The sequence below is a fragment of the Vigna umbellata genome, chromosome 1 (genome assembly GCF_029865625.1).
Source record: "Vigna umbellata cultivar VRB3 chromosome 1, Vumbellata_1.0, whole genome shotgun sequence".
NCBI lineage: Eukaryota > Viridiplantae > Streptophyta > Magnoliopsida > Fabales > Fabaceae > Vigna > Vigna umbellata.
Genome location: NC_142165.1, coordinates 102,816,722 through 102,842,517, shown reverse-complemented (window position 1 = coordinate 102,842,517; position 25,796 = coordinate 102,816,722). Strand labels below are relative to the sequence as shown.

At 30.5% G+C, this 25,796-nt stretch overlaps 3 protein-coding genes across 5 annotated transcripts; 1 reads left to right on the top strand and 2 right to left on the bottom strand.

Moving 5' to 3' along the window:
* Positions 1-109: 109 nt before the first annotated feature.
* On the top strand, positions 110-3,257 carry LOC124848848 (Acyl-CoA N-acyltransferases (NAT) superfamily protein). The gene is made up of 5 exons (XM_088105270.1): positions 110-449; positions 590-745; positions 1,208-1,303; positions 1,456-1,576; positions 2,833-3,257. The coding sequence occupies exons 1-5, from the start codon at positions 189-191 to the stop codon at positions 2,985-2,987; spliced, it is 789 nt and encodes a 262-aa protein (XP_087961396.1). The 5' UTR covers positions 110-188; the 3' UTR covers positions 2,988-3,257.
* On the bottom strand, positions 3,229-7,158 carry LOC124837233 (Alg9-like mannosyltransferase family). Of its 2 annotated transcripts, none has more exons than XM_088105269.1 (9): positions 6,877-7,158; positions 6,674-6,791; positions 6,119-6,223; positions 5,703-5,986; positions 4,759-5,040; positions 4,464-4,665; positions 3,946-4,097; positions 3,696-3,861; positions 3,229-3,591 (listed from the first exon to the last, which is right to left on the bottom strand). In XM_088105269.1, the coding sequence occupies exons 1-9, from the start codon at positions 7,098-7,100 to the stop codon at positions 3,511-3,513; spliced, it is 1,614 nt and encodes a 537-aa protein (XP_087961395.1). In that variant the 5' UTR covers positions 7,101-7,158; the 3' UTR covers positions 3,229-3,510. The 2 variants fall into 2 exon arrangements, with proteins under 2 accessions (XP_087961395.1, XP_047168496.1); XM_047312540.2 differs by having other exon boundaries at positions 3,696-3,858; positions 6,877-7,154.
* Positions 7,159-11,280: 4,122 nt separating this feature from the next.
* On the bottom strand, positions 11,281-14,130 carry LOC124837230 (auxin canalization protein (DUF828)). Of its 2 annotated transcripts, none has more exons than XM_088115653.1 (8): positions 13,829-14,130; positions 13,553-13,615; positions 13,388-13,456; positions 12,897-13,254; positions 12,306-12,473; positions 12,120-12,169; positions 11,691-11,739; positions 11,281-11,594 (listed from the first exon to the last, which is right to left on the bottom strand). In XM_088115653.1, exons 1-8 carry the CDS (start codon positions 14,012-14,014, stop codon positions 11,383-11,385), a joined length of 1,155 nt encoding a protein of 384 aa, XP_087971779.1. In that variant the 5' UTR covers positions 14,015-14,130; the 3' UTR covers positions 11,281-11,382. The 2 variants fall into 2 exon arrangements, with proteins under 2 accessions (XP_087971779.1, XP_047168494.1); XM_047312538.2 differs by having other exon boundaries at positions 13,553-13,624; positions 13,829-14,128.
* Between the last annotated feature and the right edge of the window lie 11,666 nt (positions 14,131-25,796).

The following is a 25,796-nucleotide window of genomic DNA, read 5'->3' as shown; positions in this document are numbered from 1 at the left end:
TTTTTTTTTTGTCATTACTATTTATTGATAGAGATAATGTTGTTGAGACCCAAAATGGAAGAAATATTAATTAAGATTGGAAATGGAAGATTTAATTTATTTACAATGGGTGTCTGTGCTGCAGTGAGAAAGAAAAAAGAAAGTAAAGGAAGAACTTAAGAGAGAAAGAAGAGAGGATAATACAGAAAATGACGCTTCTATCTTTTCTCTGTTCCTGTCCTCCAGTAATTCCGCGCTCATGGTTTCCGTTGACGTCTAATACAAGTGCTTTCTCCGTCAATTTCAGGACCCAAATCCATTCCTCTGCTTCCACCAACATTTTCACCCAAAATCTCGACACCACTCTCTTATCCATCGCTGAATCTTTCTACGAGGATGAGCTATGGGCCGCTGCCTGTCTCCGCGTCCGTTCCTTCCATCAATTCCGCCCTGACGCCTTCGGAGTCCGAGTCAGTCTCTCATTCTAATCTTCTCCTTTTTTTCTTTAATGCTCAAATTTAGATTCTTGCTTCTTCTTGATTGAATTGAATTGTGATGAGGTAATGTAACACGATGCATGCCGTATTTCGTGTTTGTTAAGTTGTCTTAGGATCATATGAGGTACTTGGCTGAGCGCGAGTTCGAAGCACTCAAGGAGCGTGTTTCGGGGAAAAGAACGGGCTTCAGAAGAGTTTCTTGCATTAACGCTTCCCTTCCATTGTCCCACATCGCTTCCCTCTCCCATGATTTATGCTCTTCTTGTAAGGTTTGTTTATTTCCTCCTTCCTTTCATTCACGTCTCTCCGATTCCCTTCATTAATGGATTGCTCAATGCTAATCCTTCCGATATGTATGTTTGGAGATAAACATTTAGCAACTGCTAACTTCAGTCATTGGTTAAGGAATTCAAAATAGAAAATTTTCAGTCAAAAGCATTATCACTGTATTTTTTTATTGTCATTTTCAATGCAATGCTTGTTATGTGAATTCCAATAACAAATTTCAATTTTTGATTTGTAACCGGTGCCTTTAAACTGCAATACTTGTATGACCCATTATTGATATTGCTACAATTAAATGAAGAGATATCATACCTATCTTTTTACTATGCTTAGATTTGTTGTAAAATTTAGTTCAAATCTTAATTCTACCAAATAAACTGTCACAGGAGGGATTATCTCTGTGTATATATGTTCTGTTTCTTGTTTCTTAACATATCTAACTGTAGTTTTCTGCTAACGGAGAGGAGCGGATTGTAGTTGCCACTCTTGATCTTAATCAGTGCTTGAGCCTTCCTGATGAAATTGTGGGGTTGAAGCCTGAGGTATTTTCCTATATCCTGATGTCCAAACTTGTATGCTTGTTTTTGTCTAGTAGAGATTTTGAGTTTTGACATGAAAACTGGCAAATCGTCTCTCTGCTTTCTGATTTTGTACAGTGCCACCGTGTAACTGTTTAAATGTTTCACTGTTATAGGTCACTGGAGCTGATGTCACCAGGGCATACCTCAGTAATGTATGTGTTGCTGAAGAGTTGCACAGAAATGGGTTGGGTTATGCACTTCTTGAAGTGTCAAAGTTAGTAGCCTATGATTGGGGTAAGAATCCAAAAAACGTTTAACTGCTACGTTGATGTTGCTATCGTTTCTGCTGTCTTTAAAAGAGGTCAATTGATGTGCACACACGAAGAATGCTAACAGTGTATGCCCAACTACAGTTCTTCTAATACATCCTCTTTTATTGTTTAAAATATTTGAAATTACTGAATCACGAATGAGACTCAAGTAAGTTTCATAAATCTAAACAATAATATAGTGTATTTTACAAACAGTTATCTTATGTGCACACGCAACACTTATTTCTAAATCCTAATCTTTGTTTTGATAAGGAATTTTTTTTTTTAATTTAGAATTTATTTACACCCTCTCCAATTTTCACTCCTATCAAGCAAAATCTTGAATGTTTGTTAATAATTAGGAGTTCATTCGGAAGTCTTGGAAATGATTATTGATTGTACTACTCTGTTACGTGTTTACATTGGACTAATATTCCCGTAGCACTACAAAACGATTATTGTTGATGATTGAACTTCTCATGTCCTTTGTTAATCTCTCTAAGAGCTTTTGTCTGCTAAAGTTCAACAAAGTATAAAACTTCTCTTAATTGTACTTTACTCTGCATCTCAGTTTTTTATACATAGTGATTTCAACATATACTCGTGAGGAAGAAAAGAAAGCAATGCTTTTTCTAACAAAAAAGATTATCAAATATTATCACTTATTGCATGTCATTACGTTGATGCTTTATTCAGTGGATTAATATATTGAGATCATTAAGGATATAATTTTAGATGGCCTTTTTTACTGAACTACTACTCCATGGATTCTGATCATTCAGCTGTGTAAGAATCGGGCTATTTTTCAAAATTTTCTTCCGTTTAGTTGGAGAACTCATCCACAAGTGGTTGCAATTGCAGTTTTCGTTATGCATGGCTCAATTCAAAATATTATCTAGGGCAGCATTGCCAAGCACAACGATCATAATTTCCCCGCTAGTTATCTATTACTGTTGATGAGATTTTTGTTTAATTATTTTCCAATGCCAAGAGTCAGACATCAAGGGAAACGATTGTGATCTCTATTATCCTTGCTCTGTGCTTAGGGAATATTCTTGTGGACCATGAAGACTTCCCATGTTGTAAAGCACTAATTGCGTTCATATAGTATTCTATTATTTTTTTTTTCCTTAACCATTTTAGTTTATGAACGAGGACATCCTGATTTCTACATGACAGTTCAGATTGGACTTTCCTAGTCAAAGTGACTACATTTACTTATATTTATCGTTCTGTCAGGCATAACAGATTTGTACGTCCATGTTGCTGTCGACAATGAACCAGCAAAGAAATTGTATACGAAAAGTGGGTTTGTCTATGAAAGTGATGAACCCGCGTGGCAGGCCCGGTTTCTGGATCGACCCCGAAGACTTCTACTATGGTCAGGGCTTTGAAGGACCTAATTTAACAGTGTTGTCGTATATATCTCGTATGTATATGGTTTACTGTCTATTCTTGTCAAGTAATTTTCAAAACATGTCAATGTAACGTGTTTTGCCATTTTAGCAAATCTGATTGACGAGGGTCGTCTTTAAGATAAGATGGCATGGAATAGCTTCCCTTGATGATTATATTAAGCACACATTGTAAGGCTTAAAGCCTTAGAACATTTGGGAACATTATAAGAACATATCATAGTCAACTAGAAAGATCAAATTCATTTACTCCTAGTGTCTTTATCTGCCTCGAAAAATCCCGCAAGTTGTAATTCATCAATGAAGATGATTTCTAAAAATATATTGAAAGAGTATTTACAAGATTTCTACTTGAAATTTCCTGGTAAGCAGTAAATTAATGGACAACATGAATTCATCATTCGAGGGACCAAATTACTGGAGTCAAAATTTGGATTGCAGCACGTGAAATGATAAATTGAACTGTCACAAAGCCAAATTTGCTGGAGATCAGATCAATATTCTATCTTCTTCGAACGTATACAACAACTGAAGCTTGAAGATCACGATCTACCTTGAAGTGAGCGTTAAAAAATCTTCTTCCCTGTTGTTGAAATCCCAATGTTAATTAAAAAGATAAGGACAAATACCAACATTAAGATGAATAAAAAAACTGAGAAATAAACTTAGGACAGTCTAATCAATTACCTCCCTATAATCAAATGAAATTAAAAGGTTCTTCAACTTTTGTTCTTCTGAGTCAAATAAAACTATGTGGCTGGCCATAGACACGTTTTTAGCATATTCAGACACAAAAGAAACAGGGTCCATCATGAAACGGTCCGACTCATCGGGGACTCCTTTCTCTTCACTGCTAAATAATATGCATTAACATGAATTACGAACTTATTTAAATTCTAATCAAGATTAGAAGCGATGACAATTCGAACTTCCAAACCTTGGTGTGCAGTCCAGAAATTGCATTGGCAGGTTATGATGGAGCATGGAATAGTATGGTGTCGCATGGCAAGGCGTTAGGAATAGGATGCTTCTCACTTTCCCTTGAAGAGCTTCTCTAGCAAGATGGTTCATGACATCCTCAGGTCCTCTCTGTCAGAAAAGAAAGAATATATTGAATATTGTAGGTTCTTACATAAGATTGCTTTGCTAAACTCTAGATACAATAAACAAGCACATCAAATTGAAAGAAGATTCTAAATAGATTAGAGCATGTTTGGACAAACTTCTTCATAAGAATTAAAATTAAAATTAACTTATGCACAAAAAATTTAGAGAAACTATATGACAAAAATTGACAAATTAACTTACGCTTCAGAAACTAATTTTAACTTGGGGAGAAACTTGTTTCATTTTTTTTTCTATAATTTATTTTGGAGAAATTTGTCCAAACATGTCTTTAATATCTATTAGCAGCATCAAGTCCAAGTAAAGATAGGGAGGGAAGAGGAGAGAGACCTGATGAACCAAACTCATATACAAAGCCATTGGAATATTGGTAGCAAGCAAAAATAAGATAGAAATTTTCATCTTGGCCGGGCATCTGGTATGCGTTTTTGAAGATTCTTTTCCTTTATACCTTGCGGAACCAGGATCTTCTATTGCAGCTAAAGAGTAACCAGAGAACATCAGAGCTATGGGAAGAACTGGCAAAACAAACCTGTGCCTCACAGTGATCATTATCACAGATCAAGCTAAACCCAATAGACCGGGGTACATGAACATGCTTATGTAAATTTTAAGATTGAAATACCTGAATTCTTTGTGACCTAATAAACTGTAGAAACCTAAAACCCATGCAAGAAGTCCAGAAAACTTCCATTGTTTGGAATAAATTATACCAGCTACACAAAATGGTAAGTAAGAGAGGATCATAACTGTAAATCCCTGAGTGAAGTACCAGTGCCACTTGTGAGTTCCATAATAGTCTCCACCCGAGGAGAGAAAATTGAATTTTAGAAAATTAAGTGGTACTAGAACCCATGTGCCGTACATGAAACGGTCTAATAAGCAGGTAAGTCCAAGCACCAGGATCCTGATAGAGTGCACCCAAGTGTTAATAAAATAAGGTCTTCAGGGACAAGGGAAGCAGAAAGAAAATTCACATGTGATAATGCACGCGACTCTTAAAGCACAATTCCTTGACAAGATTGTATTTTCATAACAATAAATCGTAAAATGTGTGAACCTTCAAGAAAGGAGTTGTCCGATGTTGATGTAGAAGGAAAAGTCACAGAATTTATGAGGTGAATCTCCTGGGCACATGGAAGGGAGCTAAGGAGAGTGATGAGTTGAATTTGTTGACAACAAAAACATTATTCAATATAAAATAATTTCTAGTTCCTTTTAATTAGAAGCAGTGATTATGATACTTTATAAAGATTTGGATAAATTAATTTACCTTAACTTTTGAGTTACTAATGTTATTTTCTGATGTGAAATGTAATTAAATTTTCAAATAGCACTGACATACCAAATTAATGATTTTAGTAAGTACAATAAAATATATAAATTCTATGGAATTTTTATACAATACAATAAAAATTCTTACTGCCTGAATAAATCCTGGTTATTGGGAAACACAAGGAAAATACCACAAAATTCATGTATCCTTACATCTTCATCCCCAGATGTCAAGAAGCTTTGTAAGAATATAAACTGGTAAAATCAGAGTATTTAGACAGTCCCAAAACATACCCAATAGGAGCCACCTCCAAAAAAATGAATTTGAATCTATCACGTGCCTTTAAAAGCTCAAGCAGACCGACATACAACCATGTAATTGCACTTGTTGGTCGGATAGCACAAGCCACTGCTGCCATAACTAAACCCCACTTCCTTGAAACAAAGGAATAGTTGCTGGAAGATCTCATGCAGGGCCAAAAGTAAAGAGACACAAGTGTAAGAACAGTCTCCAAGCTATTCGATAGCGTTCGAGAAAAACAATAAAACATAAACCAATTGGACAACTGCGAAAAGAGCTGAGACAGAGTTAAGTTTTCATAACATTACACAAAATTAAGAACAGCACACAAAATGCAAAGCAGCAAGAATTTCTAACATTAAACACACCCAATTTAAGAAAAAAAAGAGTAGGCAAAATCGTAGGATACTGTCCATTTTGCAACAGAATCACCAAAAAGAACCTCCGAAAGCTTGTACAAGTATAAATCACCAACTGCAGAGAACACAGATTGAAGAAGTCGTGGAGCCCTCATCTAACAAACATAGTACAAAAATTCTATAGGTTAATTTTCAGTTAATGTAAAAATTTTAACCTGTTAAATCAATTAAAAATCACTCAGACATGAATCTAAAAATAATTATTATAAAAACTAACAATCTTTGTCTTATACTAGAACAATCACAAGACAGTAAAAAATACAAATATTTGTAGGACATTACTATTAATTCAAATTAGAGTTAATTACAGGATACGATTTCATTGAAGTGGAGGAAGACTATTATTGGCAATAAAATTTTCTTTTTGAAAATGTATTGCAACTGCAGTACAAACCTCAAAACTCAATACTGATGTTTAAATTGAAATAGTTCCATATTAGTGGTGGTAAAATTATAACTAATGGAACTATACCTATGAAATACATAAGAATAAGAATACATGAATTGTTTGGTTAAGCTGCTACATTTAGATTTAAAGTGTTTACCATAATCCAAGGGGTATCAAGATGCAATAAAGCGAGGAGCCTATAGAGCGGAACGAAGAACAAGGGATGCAAGTAGCTTCGGATACCCTGTTTCCATTCCCACGTTAGGTGACCATACCTGCCAGATCAGCGTTTACGTGCCACCGGGAAGAAACAAACGGAGGTTTAACGGAAAAATGAAATGGAAATTAATGGAACCGTACCCAAAGGCGACGCGGTGCGCGACCTCGGGGCCCTGCCAGTGTTCGTCGGGGTTGAAATAAGTCTGCACCAAAACGGAATTCACCATTCGGAACGCCAAACAGAGAAGGAAGATTCGTTTGTGTAAATAGCAGAATGGCGAGTGCTCCGAATCTGATTTTGATGAAGTTAGAGCTTCAGATTTCTGTTTGTCTGCATCTTTGTTGCTATTGTGCCTTTGTCTCATTATTTGAGAATGGGATATCTGTTTCCCTCTGTCGTTAGAAAAGAGTAAGAATTACAGTCACTTGTGTTCTTTTTCCAGGATGAATATCGTGGACTCGGGTGCTAACCGCATTTTTTCTTGATATGACCCGACTCAAATTGGGTTTGCCAATTTTTTCAGTTCTGGACCAACACGCAAGAAACTAGCTTTTACTTCCTGCACCTCCAGAACTTCTTTCTGCTTCCCTCAAATTTCCAAAATGACCATTTTATCTCCATAAAAGTGACTTTTCGATTGCATGTTTAGGAAACTTTTTCAAACAAACTTTTCAAAATTTTCGAAATTACTTTTTAGAATGAGATTTTTGGAATAAATTTTTTGGAACCAAATTTCCAAAAATCATATAATAATAATACTTTTTGGAAAGAGTTTTTCAGAATATCCTAAAATATGTTTTTGAAATTTTCTTCTTGGGTGTTCTTTCCCTCTTCTTCATGCTCTACAGTGTTTACCTCCTTTTTTTCTCTGCAACAGTGATGATGGTAGCAATAAGAGTAGCTGTAGTGATAATGTAATGCAATGGTGGGATTTGTTTAAATCTTTTCATGTAAATGTGGATTGCAGTTAGTAATTATGGGTGCAAGGAGCAATAGTCCCAGAAATCTGATTTGTGGACTTGAAACAAGACCTTCCGTAAAAAAAATACTTACGTCCACACAAAATCCTTCCGTAGAGAAAAAAAATCATGGCAGAAAATGGGGTGGACAAAAAATCCAAATTTTTTGGACTAAAAATCCACTTCATTCAAAATCCATTTATTAAAAATCCAATCCATTTAAAATTCATACTATTAAATCTAAATTTTTAATCTAATTTATAATTTTTTTCGTTTTGTTTTTTTATTGGATATCCATTCTTTTAATATCCACTTTCAAATATGGAAATTTTAGTTTTCGATCAAAATTTTCAGTTGGATCCAGAAAGGTCTGTATAGGCTGAAAATTGAGATGGATTGACTTGAGCCAAAGTTCGTAACAGGCCAATCTAAGCCAAAGGTTGAGAAACATTGACTCAATCCTTTGTTATGGGTTGATTCGGACTTAAGGTAAACCTTGGCTAGTTTTGCTGAAGGTTGAGACAAGCTTATTCAAACTAAAAGTCGAGATGGTTCGACATGGGTTGAAAGGCGAGACAAGTCGAGTTGGGTCAATCTGAGCCAAAAGGTTGAGATGTGTTGACCGGGAGGAAAGATGAGACAAATCATGTTAAGTCAAAATTTGAGATAATCCAGTATAGGCTGAACATCGAGACCACCCTACCCAAGATAAAATTGAGATCGACTGGTATAAGTCGAAGATCAAGACAGACCAACCCAAATCCAATTGCAAGATAGGTCGACCCGGGAAAATCATTGGGATGAGCTAACATTGGTTGAAATTTGAGATGTGATAGCATGGGTCGAAGGTTGAGACTAACTAACATCGATATGAAATCGAAATAAATTGACTTAGGTAGAAGGGTAGGATAATTTGGTCTAAACCAAAGATCGAGATGAATTGGTTGAAACTAAGAATCGAGAGTGGTTGGATCGAGACGATAATTAAGATCGTTTGAGTCGAATTAATGACAAATTTTACAAAATTCAATTTAAATTGTTTTTATAAAAAATAAATTTTTGATTTAAAACTTATTCAAATAATTAGATATGAATTTGAAACTTGATCGAAATATTTAGATTTGAAGTTTAGAAAAATCCAAACTAATTCTAGAAAATAGATTTAGATGCAAAATATGAAATAGTTATTTAGATTTAGATTGAATCTTTAAAAATAGTTTGCTCATCCCGAACAGAAAATTATGAATATAAAACAATCATTCCTAGATATAACTCAATCCTATTTAGTTAGTAAAAAATATTCCTAAAGATATTTATATAAGTTTTTTTAAAAGGAGACGGTAATGTATTATTGTACGATTTATTAAAAAACCATTTCAACTTGAAAAAGTAATATATTCATATTTCTTTTCCAGAAAATCAATAAAAAACTATTCTGTAAAAACATTGTTTCCTGAATATGTTAGTTTTTTAAAATGTAAACATACATGAAAAATTGTTTCAAATCTAAAATTTCTGGAAAACTAAAATTTCCCATTTGTCAAAAGTCTCTTACTACAAACCTTTTATTCTGTTAAAACATTACCTATAATATATGTGTGTGTATTTGTATAAATACGATTTTATGAAAAAAAAAATACACTGCATGTTGGAATAAATATTATTTTAAACTATTACATGAATTTTAAGGAATCTAAAACTTCTAAAGAAATATTATAAGACTAAATTATTTTTTAAGAGCTATATATACATTATTAGTAATTTATCTCTTAAGAAAGCATGGTTTTTAAATAGAAGTTCAGAAAAAAAAAAGGGTAATAAATGGTTACATGGTACTATAACAATAGACAATTTTCAACAAATTTTTTATTTATTCACTTAAAAATTATTATTTATTTATATTTTCTAAAATTTAAGGTAAATTTAATTAATATTCAACACAAAATTATTTTTATTGAAAAAGATAAATATTTGTACTCAATGTGGTCGAAAATCCTCTGATCCTGTCAACAATGATCTTTAAGATAATTGATTGTTCAACACATCCTATATCCTGAATATCATATACCCTGTACCTAGTAGAGATTGCATGCCACGAATATTAAACACATCGTAAAGATTATAAACGTTTATCAAAGACGGATGATTGTTCGTCAAAGGTAACATATGTCCACCAAAAGAATAAACACAATATGTCATATGACAAGCGTCGAGTACTGCATGCCCCAACCAAATGTCAATCGTCATCTACTAATAAATGTGCCCCTCGAGTCATGGGTAAGTGTTGTCCGCTAGAACTTGGTGCTGCCTATCGGCATCTAACTACGTCTATCGAAGACATTGACGAACCATGTAACCTAGTCAAAACTAGTTATACACTATCAAAGATAAAATGGTTACTGGACCAGTGGACTAATGGGCCAATTGACCCTATCCTAATCCATTCAGGTAAGGACCCACTATTATTAAAATATTTCTATAAATACAATATTAATCAAGATTTGACTTTACTTTTAACATTAATCACATTTTAATTATTCTTTAATTCTGAACATCTGTTTATTTGAGTATTGGAGAATCTTTTACTATTCATTATATAGAAGACGAGTATAGGAAGATAAAAGTCGAATAATAGATGAAAATCAGACGAAAGGAGTTCATGAACTGGAAGGCGGCTTTTTACAAGGTACCTCTTCTTCGGAAGGCTTTATACAAGGTACCTGTAAGTACAATTTCAATGCATTCTTTTAAAATTTAATATAAATCATTAATTCAATGGTGATGGTCAGCAGAACAGTAATTGCAACTGAGATAAGGTGAGAATAATTCATTATTATATTTTAATAATAGCATTGAGATTTTATCATCTAACATCTCATGAAAAACCTTCATAACATGCAGTGGTAAAAGCTGATGGATTTATGCAAGTCATGTAAGCTAATAAAACAAAATTGGAACAGGGAAATTTCGTTAAAAATTGTCATCCTTAAAGACTGTTCGTTTAAAGAGCATAAGATGTATTCGTTAAAGCTATTTGTATGTATGTAATTCATGTAAGCTAATAAAACAAAATGGGAATAGGTGAATTTTGTTAGAGTACAAGAGTTACCCAACAAAAGTTGCGCTCTCCGTGTCTCTAATTTTCTCGTAACAAGGGGACCATGTAGTTGGTGTGGCCAACCTTTTTGTCTAAGAAAAAAAAAAGTGAAAAAGGAGGAAGCTTATCTTGTTCGATTCATGTCCCAAATACAGCTTCAGAGAACAACGTGGATTGAGGTTAAAGAAAAATACTGAAGCCCAAAAAGAAGATACCAGTTAGCCGGTTGGCCCCGTCTCAGGAAAAGGTGCCACCCCACAACATTATTTCTTCACACATATCACTCAAAGCGTGTCTTAAAGCCATAATCAAATGAGATTTTAGACATATATTTTTTGCAAGTCGATTTAAAGTTCACTTTTAACACACATTTTGTATTCATAATATATTGTTCATTAAGCATGCTCTTTCAAATTCAAGTATATAGTATAATGACAGTACCCTACCCTTGTTATATACAAATTATTTTAGACAGATATCACAGATAATTGGAATTTAACAGTAGGGACGATATGTTGTAATAGTTACAAATGTATGTAGGGTACAGGAAGCAAAACGAGTACATAAGGTAAGTGGTGACAGCAGTTATTTCAGTAAAACTGAAGCTCATATTTTGCAAAAGAAGCTGAAATCTTCAGCATATGATTGATGGTTGTGGACCATGTCTTGTAACGACGGTAATCATCCGCCATGTCTAGCTTGAAAACGCCTCCTCTTGTTGTCAAGACAATCAGATAACATGTATCAGCATCCTCTGCGTCTGAACCTTTGTACAGTTCTGCGTGCAGAGTCATTACAATTCCTGTGGCAAGTTTTTCAAGTCATTGTGCCTTCTGATCTAAGTTTAAATAAAGTAAAAGAAATGAATTTGATTGGAAAACCAGAAATATGCGCATACCCTCCTTCTTGCTTTTGAATAGATTATGCTTCCTCATCATAAGTACAACCTGTAGTTTTAGAGTGAGATCATTGCCCCGTGAGTTAGAGAGACATTCGAAATATTTGAATATTTGAACTAATCATAATGTCTAAGTTAATCATCAACTCAATTTCTTGTCATAAAATTCAGCTGCAAGACTCGCACTCCGTAAGTTTCAATAATTAAAGGCACCTTAAGTTTACTTGAACAAGTTATTAGATTTTTCGGTGTCTTTAATTCTTTGCTTGGTTAGCAAGTGTATTATACTATTATCATTATTATCAGCTGAGCTGGGTCACTCCATGTAAAGTATCTTTTTTTATTTTTCTGGACGTGTTTTAAGTTGAAAATCTTATGGAGCCAAATAAGAGTGGATAGATAAACATAAAAATCATCTATGGTCCTAACCTTGGCTTCGCTGCTTAGGATTACAGATACTGATCTCGGCATGTACTTCCCTGTTCAAAGACATAATTGAAGTAAGAATAAATTAGAAAATCACATGATGCTTAATAGTTCATAGTTCTTCTTTAGGCTAATAGTAATAAGTGGATGCTACTGTAGAGCAGTTGTTTTTTTGTGTCATAACTTCACCTTCTGGTGTTTCTACATATAACTCAGCTCCCTGTGCAAGAATTGATCTGCCTTTCTCAAAGTCAAAATCAAGATCATTGCTGTCTTCAAGGGGCAAGACAGGAACTCCACCACTCAGTCTGTTCTTGCAACCTGATCTTACTTTAAGTGTGGCTGCTCCTTTTAATGCTGCAATTCGCCAACAGGTTTTTGGTCACCAAACAATGGTACATAAAGTATGGTGCATGAACTCCAAAACCGAAATCAGAATTATGAGAAAGATATGTTTCCTTCCGTTCCCTCAATTGCATGTTTCTTTTGTTAGGTGAAGTGGAACTTTATTTTACAAATTTATTCATATAAATATTTTAAGAATATGAGGAAATGAACCTATAAAGGTAAAAAGTGCCTTTTCTTATGGGGGAGGGACACGTCAAGAACCATTTAATTTAAATTGGGCCAGGAATTTCCACACTTTTGCCACCACCAACACAAGAGTTTTAGTTCCAAAATCTGTAGCCATATCTTTCATCTTCACCCTCTCCCCTCTCTAAATAACATAAAAGCATTTAAAAGAAATTAATGAAATAAAACTAAGAATAAGGAGATTACATGTTGCAGCTGCGGCAGTGAGAGTTAGGATATCACTTGCACTTGTGCCACTCATGGCTGAGCCAATTATACTGCTAAGCTGTTCTTTCTTTGCCCCCATTGCTTCAGCTACTTTTGCACACTGTGCAGCTACCAACGCAGCCGCAGAGGCCACTGCTGCATCTCTGTCTTGATTTGATTCCTTTTTCGAATTTTCAGCAGCAATGGCAGCTAAAGCTGCTGCAACCCCTGCAATTGATATCGCTGCATGCACCTCTGCTCTTTGCAATCTCTGGTCTTCTTTTTTCTTCATCTTTATGTCCTTGAACCATTTCTTTATTGAAACACTTTTCAGTGGTATGATCTGCTTCCATGGCACCTGCATGGTAAGTGGTAACCACAACAAACTAAATAATGAAAACTTAACTATTAACACACACACACACACACATGTACACACAGAGACATGTAGCTCTAACTATGAGATTGAGACAGATGATAGGATTACATACCCATTTCTTTCGGAAACAGCTGTTGTAATTCAATTCAGGATGCATCGCTTGCTGCATCCATATCCATGACTGAAAAAACACAAGACGGAAACAAATATTAGAAAAACTAGTCGTGAACGATCGATTCTCAATAAAGAATCACTTTCTTGTCTTGTAATTTCTTACCTTTACATTATTAGATTTCCATCCTGGCAAAGACCTGAAATCAGCACCGTCCACTCTAGCACTCTTTTCCATCTTATGCAAAATTTCAAAAATAAAAATCAGCAGTAGATTAATAACATTACAACAAATAAGGTTATATCCTCGTATTAATTCTCCTGTACTTTGCAGGTATTAGATGAAGATGAAAAAACATTAAAAAGTTCAAGAATTAATAGAAAGACGGTGTAAGAGAATTTAGAATTATTGTACTGTTATAGTTGAAATAGTTTGACTAACCGAAGGATTAACATTTGGGCTACCAGGCTCTAATTGCTTCATGGAGTTATTATCAAGCAGAACAACAGATCCATGTTGAGGCTCAGGCTGCAGAGCTTGCACAGCGAAGTTACACCATGCAAGAGAAAGGAAATCCATAGTCTCGGGATGTGCATCTGAAGGGGATAGATTAAAATCGGAAGCCATTCTAATATGATCAATTTTCACAACCAAAACTATATATATCTAGGAAATGAGTTGAAGAAGATGAGAGTATCCAGCTACGCGGTTTTGAAATATGAATAAATGTAGGCAAGCATGCATGCATATTTATACATGCTAAATCACCATGATAACAATATAATGATTTTTCAAACCCCACTAGCCTCACCAAAAAAGTAAAAGGGAGTGTCTTTTAAACATGCAGTATAGTATACTCAATAACCCCATTAAACAGAACATGCCACCGCGACCCTGTCACATTAAGATTGATACCATCCTTTTTGTTGGAATTTTTTACTGGCATTGATTGAGCATATTGACCATTGATATACCAGTAATTCATACAAGAGACTTTCTTATTTATATTTCAATACTAGACTTTTAACTCATTTGAATTTGAATCTTTCTTCCATTCAAGTATGAGTTGGGTTTTACCATTAATGTCATGGGACATATTTGTCTCAGGAGACATCAAGACAAACATTGAATCTGATACAGGTTTCTTCACATGAGATGATAGACTAAAAAGATTGACCACCACTGTGTATAAGTAACCTATGCCCACACACCACCTTCAACTTAAAACGTCAAGGTTCAATGTTTTATGTCATTCAATTTTCTTATTTCTATTTAACGTGAGAGTTTCATTTCATACTAAATTTCTAATAGAGATCTACATGGATAAAAAAATTTGTGGTAGAGAGAATTAACGAAGAGGATTGCTAATCTTTCTACAAAATTTAATAAGATAGAAAATCTACCCATATAACTCTAAACTTCAGTATAAACTTCAATATCACTCTCATCTTTCATTTTAGTTATTAAGATGATCATTGAAAACAAAAAAAAAATGACAAAAAAACGGTAAATTAATATACTTTACTATCACTAGATTATGTATTTTGTTAATTTGATTAGTGGGTACATAAAAAATCCTATTAAGTTACATTTGTTGATTATGAAAAGAACTCTTCGTTTATCCATTGAATTCATAACTTTGGGATATTGTACAAAGATCTCCTATATATTTAATTTAATTGAATTTACAAATAATGATTATGTAAGGATCTAAATGATATAACACATGGTTTTGTTTTTATCCTTTGAACAAATACTATTTCATGGTTTTCTAAAAGGATATTCATTGTTACTTTGTCAAATATTCAAATTGAGTTTTGTTATAATTAAAAAATAAATAAAGGCTACTACAATTTTTGTGACGATAACTTAACAATCAAGTTGTAAAAAAAAAAAATCATTCCAGCAGAAGAAGCAAACACGTTAATGTGAAATTTTATTTTTTTAAGAAATCTTTGAAAAAAAAAGAAAATATTGATCTAGTTTATTACAAGAATGAAGATATCGTTCTTGGCATATTCACCAATTTTTTTAATAAACAATCGTTCTTGAAGTTGATGAGAGAGTTGCTTGATGTCAATATAAGTATATATCAACTTAAGGGATTGATAGAATAGAAATTTATTAAATATAATAAGTTAAACCAGTTACTAGTAGCCTATTGATTAGGAAGTGACTGATACAGTACACTATAATGCATATTACAATCTTTTGTACTACCTATATTTATTTTCTCAATTTTTCAATAGGCAGATTTATTGGTTTCTTAGAATGCCTACAGTCTTGTAATGTTCCTATTTAAAAATCTAATATCATTCTGAATGGAATATAAAAAAGAGAGTAAATTTTCTATCACTTTTAAATAAAATACAACAGCTTATGGAATTTGTTTTAGATAATTAAAATTTTCATATATATAATTTTTATCTCAGCATACAAGAAAATTATATTGTGATATCTTAGATAACATATTTGTCCATATGATCCATATCTTATGTCTATTTTTCTTTTAGAAGAATTCAAAAATTTATCTGGATCCATTTTGAAGTGTTTCAAGAATGTTTTTCAATAAACAATTGATATTTTCTTTGTTGAATAATAATATAAAATTACCTATAAAAACTTTCTTTCTTTTTTCTTTCAAAAGAGCACAACCATTTTGGAGATATATCATACAATATAGAAGAAAAAAAGTTATTATATTTGGATAACACCTTTAACATGGAATCTAAAGAACTCTAACTCTAATTGTTTGATAATTAAATTACTCTCTTATATGTAATTTCCTTTTAATTCAAAAGAGAATAAAATTATATAGTAAGATTTTATATAATATATATTTTCACCACACTCTATGTTTTACCCTTATATTTTTTAAAGGATTCAAAAACTATTTTGAATTGCTTCAAGTATGTTGGTTTATTAAATAAATAATGTTTCATTTTCTTTCAATATGATCTCTTATAATATAATGTTTATTCACTACATGAAAAAATAATATGTCGGTAATCATCCAATTTTTTCGATAAATTATAATTAATAAAGTTTATTGATAGTCAAAATTTTGTTGATAAACTATTTATTAATAACAGATAGAAAAATCCATCAATAATTAATAATTACTAATTGTCAATATTTATCAATAAATTTACATTAAAAATTATTAATAAAATTTTTGTTGTGCATTCTTCTATAAATATCACAATTTGATTTTTTTTTTCTTTTTTTTCCTTTTTTTCCTCTTCCTTTTTCTTATTTTTCTTCTTTTCAATGGATGGCTGGTTATAGTTTATCCTCTTCTTTCTCCTCCTCTTCCTTCTCATACTTTTCCTCTTCCTTTTCTTCTTTATCTTTGTCGTCGTCTCCATCTCTGTTAATGTTGACGTAATCTTTATTATAGTTAATATTGCCTTTATTGTTATTGGCATTTTTTGATGGATAATTTTGTCAATAATATTTTTTTATAATTTATCAATGAATATTATGGATAAATCTATTTTAGATGAAAATATCAATAAAATTTATTAAATTTATTTTTTGACTATAAAGTTCAATCTATAATAATACATTTTTTTAGTGTTTAAAAGCTTCTTCCTTTCTTCCTTTCCTTTTTTTCATGAAAAAATAAGTCAATGTAGAAAATCATAAAACAAAATGAAATAATCTTTTGATAACTCTCAATATTCTAAATGTATTATCTAAATAATTCAAAATTTAAATTATTTGTTATTAAACTATTATATCCTGAATGAAGAAGATAAAGAATTAATTCTAATATCTTTCAAATAATTTTCATAACTTGAATATAGCTTGTTTAAAGTTATTTTATGAATTGCCCAGAGTCATTGTTAAGGTAAAAATAATTTGGCACTTTTTTACCTAAAACGGTCACCCCTTGACTTATTCTGAATTTGGAATTCCGTAACTCACTTTACTCTTAAAAATTTGGTTAGAATGCACATAACGAAATTATAGGAAATAGGACATGGGAAAAGTGGAGAGAAAGAAAGCGGTATCATATGCTTCCTTGTGACGGATCATATTGATGCATTGTATGTTATTTGAATGAAGAGCAAGGAAAGTGATTATGTAGAGATATTTTTGGGCACAAGTTACTACAGTCCAATGACTACTATCTCGTTATACTGAAAGGTTTCTGGGGAGCAGGAACATCGAGACGATGGAATAATAGTATATTACAGATGGAAAGTGTCGTTACTCTTCATATAATTGTACACAACTTTAGCTGAATTTATTGATGATGCAGAAACTGAAGGACCTACCTGATATCGAAAGGGTTATTTGGCTTATAGATTTTGATTGCAGAAAACAAGTCAGCAAGATTCGAACGAGAGATAACACATGGTAGCCATAATAGAAGATTGTGGGATTAGTATAAAGAATGAGCAAGAGGCCCCTTTCTTTTAGGGCTCTTTAATTGAAAGCCATAAACTTAAGGGTAAGCATGATGCATCTTGAGATGATAAAATAATGAAAGGCTTATTGGCAGAGAGAACCAGAGCTTTCGTCAGGGCCACCACATAGAAACACCCTACAAAAGTGGGGAGCCATCATAACTTAGCATGCTCATGGGCCATTCTTGATGGATACAAACTAGACATCCATGATTGCCATGAATCAAACCAAGTAACTTCCATCATTATGGTTTAACTTTTTTCATTAGAATAATTAAACACTTGATTACATATTACTTGTTAAATAATTACGATAAAGATTGACTTTTCATCCTCTTTAAAAGACCGTGTAAAGCTAATCGAGTAGGCTATGCCTTCATTCACACTTAGCTTACCTATTTTAATCTATCATCATCTTTGATTTAAGTAAAACACTAGTGGCCTTTTCCTTTATCTAGCCAACCAAACACATTTTACTTTAGATGCTCGGATTCTTTCTCACTCCTGCTTCCTAACTTCTACCAAACGTGTCTAGGATCACTGCATTCCTACTTCTTTTATTATTAAAAAGGACAAATTCTAGTTAAATTATTTAGAGCCCAGATAAATCTTCATATTTTTTTAAGCCAAAAATAGAAAAATAATTGAGAAAAATGATAATTCATTTAGATGGAAAAAAAATTTTAAATTACAATGAAAGAAAATTAAAATTTAATTTAATTTTACAAAACCAAATTATAAAGTAAAATTTTCACATATTTATATAGTGTAAATTCATGTTATATTTAGTTAATGTAAATCTTAACACATTCTTCACATTAAAATATATATATATATATATATATATATATATATATATATATATATATATATATATATATATATCTTAAACATAAGATTAAATATTAATAATTTAATACGATAAATTTAATAAATAATTTTTTTAATTAATAACACAATAAATTTAATAAATAAAAAATATCATTAATATCATTTTATAAGATATATTTTAAACCTAAACAAACCTTATAAAATACGATTTTCTAAAATTAGAATAAATATAATATCATACGTTCTATCTATAGGTAGTGTATTTTTTTTACTTAATTGTTTTTTAACTGTGATCATACTTTTATTCTCGTCTCTGTTTAATAAAATTTTTAATAATGCGCTTTGTACAAATAAGGAAATTCATAACAACTCACATATTTGCTTAATTAATTGAGCTAAAAAATTATCTCAATAATTTACTTTGCTAAGACTGATAATAAAAATCGATACGAACTATTAAATTAAAACTAAAATTTTAACTAAAGACTCATTGACATAAAAGTTAATTTCAAAATCATATCATCAGAATTATTAATATATTATTTTTTTAAATAATATTTTTTTATATTTTGATATTTATTTATTTATTATTATTAACATTAAAAAAAAAGAGCTGCTAGCATAAATGCATAACAAAATACGGTGAAATTTCGGAGTGCAATGGATTATGTTACATTATAGATCAATTTTTTGCTATATTTTTTTTTTCAAAACAAAAAAGATGAGTTCCAGTTTTTTTGTTTTTTTGGTTAAACTCAAACTACCATCTTTCACCTCTTTTATTTCTCGTTTATTTGTCAATCTCTTTCTTTTATACCAAACTAACAGTGTCTAGATTTTATTCCATTAAAAATTCACTCGAATTAAAATGATTAAGGGTGAAAAATATCTACTTAACTTTGAAATATTGTAGGTTAATTTTAATATTCGTGAAAATAATTTTTAAATTTTAAATTAACAGAAACAAAATAACAAAAGAATGGGGAAATTATAATTGAGTTTAAAATTTAATTTCCCTCGTTCTCATGTGAATAAAACATACAAATCGAGTAAGAATAAGAACAGCAAAAATAAATGTACGAAATTTCTAATAATAAAATATACCTAAAAAAACATGAGAATACAGAAAAAAAAAACACATTCCCACTTTTGTATTCCTAGGCAGTTAAGAAGATTCAGTGAAACAAGTTAGTCTATATATTTGGGCTATTGCTTTCTGCACCATATTCCAACACTCTATAATTCCAGAATTCTCTTTTCGGAATACATTAAACCAAATTTGAAAATTCTTTTCCGATAGACAATCATCCCACTTTGATTACGGAAATAATTTTCCTCGGAAGTTATTGATGGGGTGCAACAAAAACGAAATTTGATAGGGTGCATTTGTCATGGATCACCAGCCGAATTAAAAGTGTAGATAAGCTTAACTTCAAAAATCACTTAATTAACTTAATTTTAATGGGCACTAAAACTTTAAGATATGGTTATACGTTATACCATAATAGTTACTCTTTTTTATAAAAAAAAAAGTGACAACGACTAAAAACAGAACCAAATATGCTATCAAGAAAAATAAGAAATATAAGCTATCACATAACCATTTAAATTATAAATTGAATTGTAAAAAATTTAAATCTAATTGATTTAGTTAAAATTGATTTAAATTATAAATTTAGCCTATTTTATTAAATTTAAATTAAATTGGATCTAGATTAGATTTTAAAAACTTCAGTTCATGCCCACCATTAACATCAATAATTTTTATTACATAGTTATTGAACCTAATTTTTATTTGGATAAGTTAGGCAATTATTTTAAAGAAATTTGGTTAATTTTTTATTAAAAAAAGTATTGTTAGAGCAATTTATATGTCACTTGGTCCGCAATGAACCGGGTCGCTCATCAACCAACTTGGTCGAGTTTGTCGTGCAAGAACAGTACAAGGAGATTGATTTGGAAGCCTCAAATAGACCCTTCATTTGAGTTATGAAGGAAGGAAGATCACAGACACCGGAGAAGAGGGTTTCAGGAGATGAACAAGACTCATGATTCGTGGTTGGTGGGTAAAGTCGGATCAATGTTTATTTATTGGGTTAAATATGTTTTTAGTTCCTAAACTATTGGTCGTTTCTGGTTTTCGTCCCTCTTCCAAAGTAAGATACAATTTGGTCCTCATTCTTTAGAAAAACGTTCGTTTTAGTCCTCAAAATTTTGTTTTTAGTCCTCGTTTTAGTCCTCACAATGTTCGTTTTTTCGACTAAAACGAACGTTTTTTAAAGATTGAGGACTAAATTGTACCTTACTTTGGAAGAGGGACGAAAACCAGAAACGGTCAATAGTTTAGGGACTAAAAACATATTTAACCCTTTTTTATTAAACACTGAATGAATCAAATCATAGTAACCCATTTTCACGATAAGTTTAAATCAATCACGTCCAAACAATCAAGTTAACCTTTTCCCTATATACTATGAATAAAAAACAGAATAATAAATTTAACTTTTATAAAATAAGCGGAATTCTAATTGGTATATATAATCTTTTACTTGTAAAATATTTTACGTTTTAAATAGAAATCATTATTTCTTTATGTACATCCGATTACTTTTTTACCAAATCTTAATATTTTAATTTGATTCCTTAACAATTTAAAATATTATTTATATTTTTTCATAATATATATACTTTTTAGTCATAACTTAATTAATTAAATATTTTTATTATATTAATAAAATATAATAATCTTAATATATTTTATGATTATATGTATATATATATATATATATATATATATATTAATGATCAAAATTAGTAATAATTATATATTATTATTTGGACTCAACTTACAAACACTGAATAAACACTTGATGACACGGGAACCTAAAGTCATAACTTTTTATCGTTATTGTTTGTCATGATTTAAATTCATTATAGTTAAACGCTATTCTGAAAGCAAAAGTTTAAGTCGCTGCAAAACTTGTTTTATATGTTCTGTTTGTCGTTAGAATAAGTTAGGGCATGATTTAGGTTATCACAGGAATAGGAAGAAACTTTCTTATATTTTTTCTCTCATGACGCATGCAGTGTTTTTCCAAAATAAGTAATAAAAAATACCCCTTAGTAAGTTCTGATATGCTATTATCGTACATTTTTTATTCAATAAATTAATATACAAATTTATATAAGCATGAAGCAGTAAATAAAAATTGAAATAAAATAAATAAATTGATAAAAGTAATTTGAATAATATTGTATTGATGCTATCAAAAGATGAATGAAGGAGATGGGGAAAAAAGTACGTGTCTTGGGCTACAAAATGGGCCACAGAATTCACTGTGTTACGCTTTAAATAGTCAGCTTCCGCACTTTAGGCCGAAGTTGTCATGCCATGGGCTACGCAATCAGCCTTCCTTCTATGCTCTCTTCATTTTCCCTCATAATTTTTTTTAAATATTATATTTAGTATAGTAAATTTCAATTCATTAATATTTTTAAAATATTATCATTTTTAAATTTAAAAATAATTCTAGATATGTATAATTTTAAGGTAACACAGAAAATTATTCAAAAATCATTGTAAGAACTAAAAGCATAATAACTGTGTTATTAAAATTCTAAAAATCAATTAAAAAAGGCTTAATACCCTATTTTGTCATCGCTCGACAATGTCAAATTAGTCCATCCTTTTAAAAGTGCGTCAATTACATCCTTACTTAATAAAATTTATATCAATGAAAATTCCTTCCGTTAAATCCGTACAAACGGCGTTAATTATTTCTCTCTCTCTTCTATTAACGCCGTTTGTACGGATTTAACGGAAGAGATTTCATTGATATAGATTTTATTAAGTAAGGACGTAATTGACGCACTTTTTAAAGGATTGACTAATTTGACATTGTCGAGCGAAACTGGGGACAAAATAGGGTATTAAGCTATTAAAAAAAGACAATTTTTTTTCTAGAACTGAAACATGTAAAAGATAAAAGAGAAAGTTTTATTTTCAATCAGTATAAACAGTTAATTTTACTTATAATTGAGTTAGGAAAACTATTAATATTAGACATTTTCTTTGGTTTCTTCTTAAAATAACTTAGTTTTTTTTTATTTTAAATAATAAGAAAAACAAGCAAAATAGAAACTATGAAGATTTTTATTCTAATAATTTATTTATTATATTTTTTTTATTTTAAAATCAACCTCAAAATATCTCTTAAAAAATATAATTTGTGATTTTTATATCATTTGGTAATCATTAAGCCAAGGTTTCATATTTATTTTAGTCTCTCGGTTGGTTTGATATGTTTAAACTTGTCTTATTTATTTTTAAAAGTTCACAAACATCCTATATTTGTCCTCCTAGCGAAAATTGAATGACTTGTACACGTATTCATTAAGTTGCATGTTGAGTTGAAATGACTTAGCAACTTTTTGTGAAAATGTTTAAATTAAAGTAATTGATTAAAAAGAAAGGATTATGACTCGTGCAAGTTCCTTTCCAAAGTGAACAAAGTTGTTCTTTCCAAATTTAAAAGCAATATGTTAGGGTTAAGAATGACTTCTTCAGAGAGTTGTTCTTCATGTTAGAAGACATGGAACAAAAAATTTTCACATTCCTCGTGTGTGGAAATGAAATAACTTTTATTTGTAACTGGAATGATATTGTTACAACATATTATTGTAACGAAAGTTGTCAAAATTGTAAAAAAAATACTAAAAATCAATTTTAGAAATGTCATCGTTACAAATTCTCTTCAACTCTTACCTTAATCACTTTATATTGCTACCTTGAACTCTTTAATACCTTAAAACAAGCAGAAACTATGGAATAATTTTATTCTAATAATTTATTTATTATATTTTTGGATTTTAAAATCAACCTTAAAAAATATTCCTTAAAAAAAATATAGTTTATGATTTTTATCTCATCTGGTAATCATTAAATGAATTACTTTTTTTTATTGTTCCCACATGATAGAGGTTGAAAGATGAGATATGTGATAGTTGGTGTTGATTTGATTGGTGCGTATAAAAAGGGGTAAGTAAATGGAGACTAATTAACTAAAATAACTAAGCCATCATTGTTGATTACTAATAGCTGTCAACCAACAAAAGTTATAGTTTGACAGAAAGGTGGCAAGTCCAGAGATTTTGCCAATCCATCCTATCACGTCACTGCAGGATAAAACCCATTCTCTTTTATGCTTATTTTCTTTTACCATTAAATCATGTATATTGTTTTTACTTTTTTCCTTTTCTTTTTATTACCAACTTTACATTTTAATACTCATCTAAATTAATTATTGACTTTAAATATTTAAAAGTATTCTAAACGTGATCATTTTATATAATTTGTAATACAAGAAACCCTTTCGTTCTTAGTGATATAAATGTCCAACTAAATGTGTATATGTATTATTCCATATGCGCGTGCAGGATTATTTCTAAACAGTGTTCTTTTTTCGGTTATTGGTATTTTGAAAAAGATTGATTTAATACATCACCTAACTCTTGATTAATTCAATTCACAGTTCTCAATGATCAACCTCGTTAGTATTGTATGCTTTAAAACATTAATGAGTGAAGGATACTTTGTTTGTCAATTATTTTTTTAATTTGCTAAAAGAGGATAGTTTCACTTGGAATTAGTTATAATCATATGGTGAAAAAATCACATAACTATTGAAGCATAACTATACTGAAAATAGTTATATTATCCGTAGGTGAACTTTTAAATTAATTTGATGACAAGATGATTAATTTATTATCGCATCTAACCATTATTTGCTTACATGCATAATTTGAAGGTATCTTTTGCTTTCTTTGTTGTCGTTTTGAAATGATTTTTATTTAGGTTATTCAAAACTTTAAGATAATATTTGTTATTGTGTTCTTATGTTAAAAGATAAACATAACTGGATATTAAATTTTACAATAATAAGGGGAGATATAAAATTTATATTAGCAGTTAATATAAATTTAAAAAAACAATCACTTTCTTAATAATCATTATACAAAAAGAAACAACATTTAGAGAAAGTAATGGAATAATTAATAAAGTTTAAAATTATGACGGGACTCTCTATGCTTTTCACACATCCACTTCAAAAGGTTCATTATGGTAACAACACGTTTCCGTGATACCAATTAATTAGCGTGGAAGTGTTTTCATCGCTAATTAATGGCGTTAGTTTTATAACAGCTAATGTGAGGGAGAAGCTTCTTATTGCCCTTCAATGGGGAGGGTTTATCTCCTAGTGTTTTATAATTTATATATTAAACCTACATTTTATTAATCAGAGTATATAAACTTTTATTATTGCACTTCAAAAAGGAATGGTGAGGGTTTCTCCTCCTTTATTATATATTTGATAAATTATTTCTTTTCAATCATAGAATAACATATATTCAAACTCACTGTTAATATATTCTTAATTTATATAATTCATCCATTAATTGTTCCTATCCAAGTGGACACTGTGAATTGACCACCAAAAATTTATTTTAGTTCAAAATTTGAAAAAAGTTTACAAAATTCTTCCTTTGTTAATTAATTATTCCATTATAACATTAATCAAGAAAATTTATTATGGTAATAGTCTTCAAAATGACAAATATTACTAAAAACACAGTGAGAGAAATGATAGAAATGAGGAATATTGGCAATAAATAGGAAGCGCTACGGTTGGGTAGAGTATTGGGTAACCACACTTTATTCTTACACAGTATACTGATATCTTCACTATAGAGAAATTATAGGTTGTTTTTATTTTATTGTAAAGAATATAATTTTTGTAACATGAGTCATACTTAGAATTTTATTTTATTTGGTTAAAGTTGATAGTATATTTTGTTTTGTATTGTTTAAATACATACTTGATCGTAGTTAATATATATTTATATATTAAGTTTGAATTTTGTAGCACACCAACTTATCTTGTTACTATTGTACATGAAACCAAGTCTTATAATAATGTGCATGTCTATTTTATAAAGAATGTTTTGAGGAATTTAAGCAAGGGGTCAAATCCACAAAATTGATTGAATTGAAGTAAAAGAAATAATTTTGACAAATGATGGAATATCGAAGTTATTTTTTTTATCATTCACTACATAATTATATCATATAATTTAATCTTCATGTTCAATTTAGTATAATCTAT